The sequence below is a fragment of the Branchiostoma belcheri genome, unplaced genomic scaffold (genome assembly GCF_001625305.1).
Source record: "Branchiostoma belcheri isolate BF01 breed outbred unplaced genomic scaffold, Haploidv18h27 scaffold522, whole genome shotgun sequence".
In the NCBI taxonomy this organism is placed as follows: domain Eukaryota; kingdom Metazoa; phylum Chordata; class Leptocardii; order Amphioxiformes; family Branchiostomatidae; genus Branchiostoma; species Branchiostoma belcheri.
This window is the reverse complement of record NW_017804157.1, coordinates 11,968-18,686: the sequence shown is the minus strand read 5'-3', so window position 1 is coordinate 18,686 and position 6,719 is coordinate 11,968. Positions and strand designations below refer to the sequence as shown.

The 6,719-nt window shown below is 41.5% G+C and overlaps 1 protein-coding gene across 1 annotated transcript; it reads left to right on the top strand.

Annotated features, from left to right (window-relative positions):
• Positions 1–915: 915 nt before the first annotated feature.
• LOC109480842 (leucine-rich repeat-containing protein 24-like) lies at positions 916–1,902 on the top strand. Its single transcript, XM_019783165.1, has one exon. It carries the CDS (start codon positions 916–918, stop codon positions 1,900–1,902), a length of 987 nt encoding a protein of 328 aa, XP_019638724.1.
• The last annotated feature ends 4,817 nt before the right edge of the window (positions 1,903–6,719 follow it).

The window sequence follows — 6,719 nt, the reverse complement described above, 5'->3', positions numbered from 1 at the left end:
CTAGCACGGTTCCAGTGGATATTCTAAGCGTATCCAGAACCGTGCCTGGGTCAAATCTACGTTCTTGGATATCCAGAACCGTGCCTGATCCTAACCTTAACCAATTCAGGCATGGAATTAGATACGCTAGCACGGATCTGATACTGCACTTTGTGAAATCAAGGAGGTTAGAATAGGGAGTAGCGGCCTAACTTAAGCTGAGTTGAGTTGGAAAGTTCAAAACAACCTATGCTGGCGCAAGAATTTCATTCCTTAATGACTTTCCTTAGTTACAAGTCTTGTATCTAACAACACTGCAGCCCGCCAGCATAGGTTCTAGCCTTGTCGGTGGTGTGAGTTATAACAGGGACCCGCAAATCTGAACCGCTAACTTAACAGTGCTGTTAAGTACATAATTGTGTGTAACGTGTGAGACTAATATAATGTCTAATATTCACAGAATCTGCCAACTTTAACCGAGGCAGAAGACAAACCACGGCCGCCAGGAGAGTTTAGTTTGATGATTTCAGGTGAGACTGTAACTTTCACTTTGTATTACCAGTACTAACAACTCAGGCCATTGTGGTCTGCTTTTCAGGTAATCCTGGATATAATGGGTAGACGCATAAAGGTACTAGTAGTAGTATAACCTTCAAGCAGATGTGTGAGGAAACAAAAAAGAGACCGAGACTGTTTTTGAAGCACTGCTTAAGTGACGCTCATTTGCCTAACAACATTTGGCACTTCCACTAGCTATATTATAAGAACAACTGAAGTAACCAAACCAAGCTGCAAACGACAGTGTCAGCAAATCTATTCATGAGACTATGTCAAAATGCTCTGATATCATGACCTATGTATGGATTGTGTAAGTACTAATAGCTATAAAATTGTGCCGTGTTAATTGATAAATAAAAACTCTGTTGTGCAGATAAAATGACAGACAGGATGAAGAGGTTTTTGGTTCTTCTGCTGATCATCCTGAAGGAAGCTGGCCCGACCGCAGCCTGCAGCAGCAGCTATCCATCATACTATGACTGCAGCGACAGAGTCCTCACCAGTGTTCCTCAAGACCTGCCGACATACATCACTTTCCTCATCCTGTCTGGCAGCAACATCACAACCGTGAGTCAGTCCGACTTCTCCAGGTACAGCAACCTGACACACAAGTTACTTGAACATAACCAGATCTCCTTAATAAACAGCGGAGCGTTCTACAACTTATCCAGGTTATATCAAATGTACCTTTACAATAACCAGCTAACGAGTCTCCGAACAGACATATTTGTGGGACTTGAAAACCTGTTCGAACTTAGCCTAGCTAACAACAACATCCACAGTTTCGAGGCGGGAACCCTTAACGCCACCCCACAGCTTCAACGGCTTAAACTTCAGAACAACGACATCAAGACTTTCCCAGTTGAGGCCCTATCAAATTTAAATACGTCAACTTTGTCAATCCTAAGGATGAACCACAACCAGATGGAGACTCTCCCATCCGCGGCATATGACATCCTGGCCTCCATCTCATATTATGTAGACATCAGCAACAACCCCTGGCAGTGTGACTGCAGGATGCTTCCCTTCAAGCTAAGGATGAACGGTTCCTATCCATTTGAAGACCAGATCACCTGTGCCGGACCTGCTAACCTTACAGGGAAAAGCCTGTTACTCGCTGTAGAGGCTGAAGATCTGGTCTGTGAAGAAACCACCACTACTGGGTTCTCAGTCCACACTACACCTTCCGGTGGATCATCGACCCCTTCCGAAGAATTCTCCCTTCTCATCGGCGTCCTTTGCGGGGTGGCCGGAGTCGTTCTCGTCTCGGCCGTTTCCCTGACGATCTGGTGCCGAATCGCTCGCAAAACCAGCTTCACACCTGACGTTACCGAACTTACCGACTGTGCTGCCCCCCATCCCTAATGCTAACGTTACTGACCGTCCTACCCTCACCACACCCCTAACGCTACCGACCGTGCTGCCCCCCCACCCCTAACGTTACCGACCGTGCTGCCCCCACCCACCCCTAACGCTAACGTTACCGACCGTGCTGCCCCCAACCCACCCCTAACGGTTCTTGATACGAAACTGTCCACAACTCTGGCTGTTTATAATCCATAGATCACCCGTCAATTGCAAGGTCTGTAGTAGTCTTGAAGTCTACTACAGACCTTGCAATTGACGTGTCTTGATTGTAATTCTAAGCTGCATAAAAAGCGAGAAGTAGTTGCACCTGTACATACTAGCGGTACGCACTTGTAACAGCATAAAGTACACGGTCTTTTAGCCATTGTATAAACTACAGCAAAACAAACTATAGCGGTTTGTCTGGCAGCCTTCTGGCGCCTTTCTGGCTGAATTCCGAAGCTTGTTAAGATTGCTGCGTAAATATATATCAACAGTTTAGTCAACATGTCTTTTGTTCAAGTCACATTCTAGAAACAACTTGCACTTAAAGTTTTATATAGTGAAAACATCTTGAGATAATTAACTAGATAGAATGCCGATTGGTTTCCTGTTTTATTATGATGTTTTAGTGGTGACTGAATAATAGGGTTGATTCTTTACTAATGTGTTTTCACAAATATAACGTTGACTGTGTATGTATATGTTCTGTTACTAACTACTAAAAGTTTTGTATTGCTGTGACGTTTGCGGTGAGACTAAGGCGTTTTTTCACTTGTGACGTCATGTAGAATAATGTGTTAAATTTGTTTGTTGTAACCGCGCTGTGTAGTAGATTTTGTTTAACGAAAGAAGCTGCAGAAATTGATGGAAGGGATATGAACTCATCTTGTTGTGTTTGCTTGATATTCTAAATAAATCATATCGGTTATTATGCGTTCCGACTGTTTTTCTGAACATCTGCACCGTCAGGATCACTGAACGTCCTATATTTATAAAATTGCCTTGATCTTCTTGTGAACGAGCAATGGTAGACCAAAAGCGCCAAGTAGCGACCGACTCTGTATTGTTTTGTCTTATGTTCTTGGAATCCAGGAAGATTAGTCGCACAAAAATTTACTAATGGATATCCTAATAAAGTATCAAGTTGTAGTCTTTCAGCTAGTAACGCTATATCATCTGTAAAATCTAGGTCATTTATGACAACACGTGGGTGTCGTCTACTGAAAACCAAATATTGACTGCATTGCTTAGGTTGCTGTGACTGTTGTGGGGAGATGGTAGTGAGAAGAAGCCTCCCTGGCCATATGTCGATATGCCCCAATGCCGGAGTGCACTGCTACTGCTGCCAGAAATCAATGGTGCAGGGACAGTACGAGAAACACACAAGCTTCCTCTGCCCAGAAAAGACCATACAGTGTCTGTTGCAGTGTAAATTACGTGGTGAGGTAGGTTGTCATGGCTAATATGAGTAGTTTTTAAGTTGTTTGAATATTCATAAATTCAGTTATCAAAAAGAATTTAAGTTATGTAAGAATTATGCACGGTTTTGTTATAAACTTGGGATTGTTTTCAAAAGTGATCAATACAAAAACAGTACCACAAACATATACATATACATACACATACATCTTATATACACCAAATGTAAAATGATTTAACTGACTTTTATGGCCATGATTCATGGCCAATTGAAAAGGTTTCCCCATGGTCCTTATTTGCATAAATCACTATTCAATGATTGTTTGTCATATGAAAGTCCCATCATAGACGTCTATTCTAGCATTAGTTTCTCATATAAACAAAAAGGCTATAATAATTATGATTCCTAATTATATGCACATAGCACTGCCCAGTGAAGTATGTAGAAATATATTGGTCTCATGTAATTATTGTACCACGTCTGACATGATCAGGATTTTAAGTGATAGAATGTCATTTGAATTTTTTTCAGTCCGTGTCTGATCTGAAGGGAGACTGCAGGGGACAGTCCATGCGTTTACATGGACCGTCCAGGATGCAACGATTACCACCAAGAGCCCGCCTTTTCAGACAAGCGAGCTGAAGTGAACGCTCTACATCCTCCCATCCGACAGGAACACGAGGAAGCACCTTGGTGTGTTCGTGAAACTTTCAGAGGGCCACCCTACGCTGGCAAACATGAGGTAAATCAAGGAGCTCTTTTGGTAAATTCAAAGCTGCCATGTAAAGAAAATGAAGCCAGCTTTTGTTGTCCAATAGCTTAACTGGGTTCTTATTGACTTAAGTGTTTTCAGACGTCTCCTCTATTTGGTATTAAGATTTTTTTGCGAAAGCAGATGTACATAGAACCTAGGCCACAGCAGGTAAATTTTAAGGATAACATCCTCCAGAGACGCCAAATCTAATGCGATAGGGAAGAAAGGCCCAAAGAAAACAAGATTCCTACATTTTGAAAAAAATGCTCATTGATGTCATCTATACAAATCCATACTTGTTGTGGCCCTAGTAAGTGTCACAAGAAAAGTGGATAGGAGGAGGTTGAAGATCAAGCTGTCACAATTGTAGTTGCAACAAAATTTCACTGGCAAGGTCTGCACCAGAGGCTAGCCTTAGTTTTAAGAAAAGTCTTAAAACAAGATTTACCGCATTGCCATAAAACCTGTTCTGCATAAACATAATATATTTGTTTTCCAACTTGTAGGCTGCAGCAGTCGGTGTCTTAAGGAAGAAAGACGGGACTGCAGGGGACAGTCCATGCATTTACATAGACTGTTCAGAATTCGACTGTGACAACAAAGAGCACACTTTTTCGGACAAGCGAGCTGAAAGTGGACTATCTGCATTCTGCCTTCTGACAGGAGACCCCATACGCATACCGTTTATAGTAACTAGTAACTAATGGTGACCACCGTTATATACTAACTAATAAGCCAAGAGGCTATCTTCACATCCTAGGATGTGACCGTTATTAGTAACTCAGTTCCTTACTAAGATAGTTAACGGCCGGACAGTGTTGCACACGCAGTTATATGGGTAATCAGGAGTAAATTTCTTGGCGAGGTCACCCGGTAGATGACCTCTAGTAGGTGTAATGGCCGCCATTTTTGACCTGACTCGGACATATTTTACTAGTATTCAGGAAAATAAACACGCGGCTGCTGCCACGAGATGTTTTTAATACTGTTAACGGAGTATTATTATAGCTTAGTTAAAGTACATGTACTTTCATGAGACCATCGACTGATGCGAAACAACGACGGGCAGATTGCATTTCGACTTTTTGGATGGATGTTTGTTTGACCCGATCCCTCGTCTTTTCGCCAACAAATCACGTCCAACTTTGATATTAAAGGCATGTTACATAGGTAGGTGTTTCTTGCCTGTTTTCACTGTATATATCGCCGTAGTTTTGAACATCTCAATATTATTTTATTTCTAAGCAGATTCTGTGGCGTAAGCGAGTCAATATTCCATATATTGCCCGGCTGTATCCATTGACTAATCTCCAAGCAGATGTTTGGGGGAGGGGGGGGGGGCAGTATCAAATTGGTCAATCTGGGGAAATGGTTACAGACTGGTCAATTTAATACTTGGAGATCCATTGACCTCCTGCTTGGCTGGCCCATGATGCGATGGTTTAAACTAAGACACTTACAGGAGACCAATGAATAAATATTATGTAAAAAAAAAGGCATCCAATTACTAGTATTGCCTCGTTTTTCCCACAGAATCTACTTGCAGGTTAAAGATTATTTTGTTTTCCACTTGGAGATTAAAAATTATTTTGTTGAGCTGATTTCGAGTTTGACGTTATTTATAATTGCCGTACAAAATTATATCAGATTTGGCATAATTTGATGGTTTAGATTAGAATGTGAGAGTGGCAATATTGTGGCAAATTGACCTGTTAGCAAAGATAATGTCGGATGTTGTTAGTTAACATTAATATCAATACCACAAAAGAAAGATCAGTTATCCAGATGATGACACTAATTACATGTAACAAGTTACATGCTACATATCCTAAATCATACATGCATTCATTACCATATCTCTAGTAACAATATCAGTTTGAAAGTAACTTAAGTTTATCCAATCTATCGTGCTTGGGGCAGGCTGTCTTCGGGGCTCTAATAGTTTTCCCCCTGTCCAGCTCAACAGACCACCCGGTATATTTGAATGATATGCTGCACACCAGGAGTTGATTCGCCCCTCCACAATCGAGCTTCAGCAGACCTGAAGAAAACCTGCCCAGCCACCTGGATACCAGGTTAGTGTGAAAGACTTTGTTGGTACTAGTTCTGTGGAATCATGCGGACTAGACCGGGTAGCAGATTCCGACTACCGTACATGTAGCTAGTAATGTGCTTGTCAAATATGGTATCGGTATAGCAGCCCTTCGGTGTGTGCACGCTAGCTAATTATAACTCAGCTTCTTCTGTCCAATTGCTAATTGCCAAAAAAAAAAGAAAGTTAAGCTCATTATTGAACTTCAGCCACCAAATTCCATCCACATTTTCAGAAAAAAAAGAAAATTGCAGAACCCAGTCGAAAAACATGACTTGTTTGTCTTCCACCGACTTAAAAAAGAACTCAAACATAACTACATGTTGTATTATAAAATTCATACCCCATTCATATACCTTACTAAGGCTTTGTACTAGTATGCATACTAGTAACCGGTTGAAGTCAGTAAGGGGAATAAGCTGGTCAAAACCCCATGTACACTTGGGACGACCTCAGCTCCCCTATTCTATCTACTGAGAAGAACGTCGCCTGGCCAATATGTAAACCTTTACTGCAGATTTTCTTGCAGCACATTGTTTCTGATATAATTACACACCTTTATGATC

Bases quoted from the DNA above. Each gene is read 5' to 3' on its own strand.
- LOC109480842 (XM_019783165.1), top strand. From the start codon at position 916: ATGACAGACAGGATGAAGAGGTTTTTGGTTCTTCTGCTGATCATCCTG.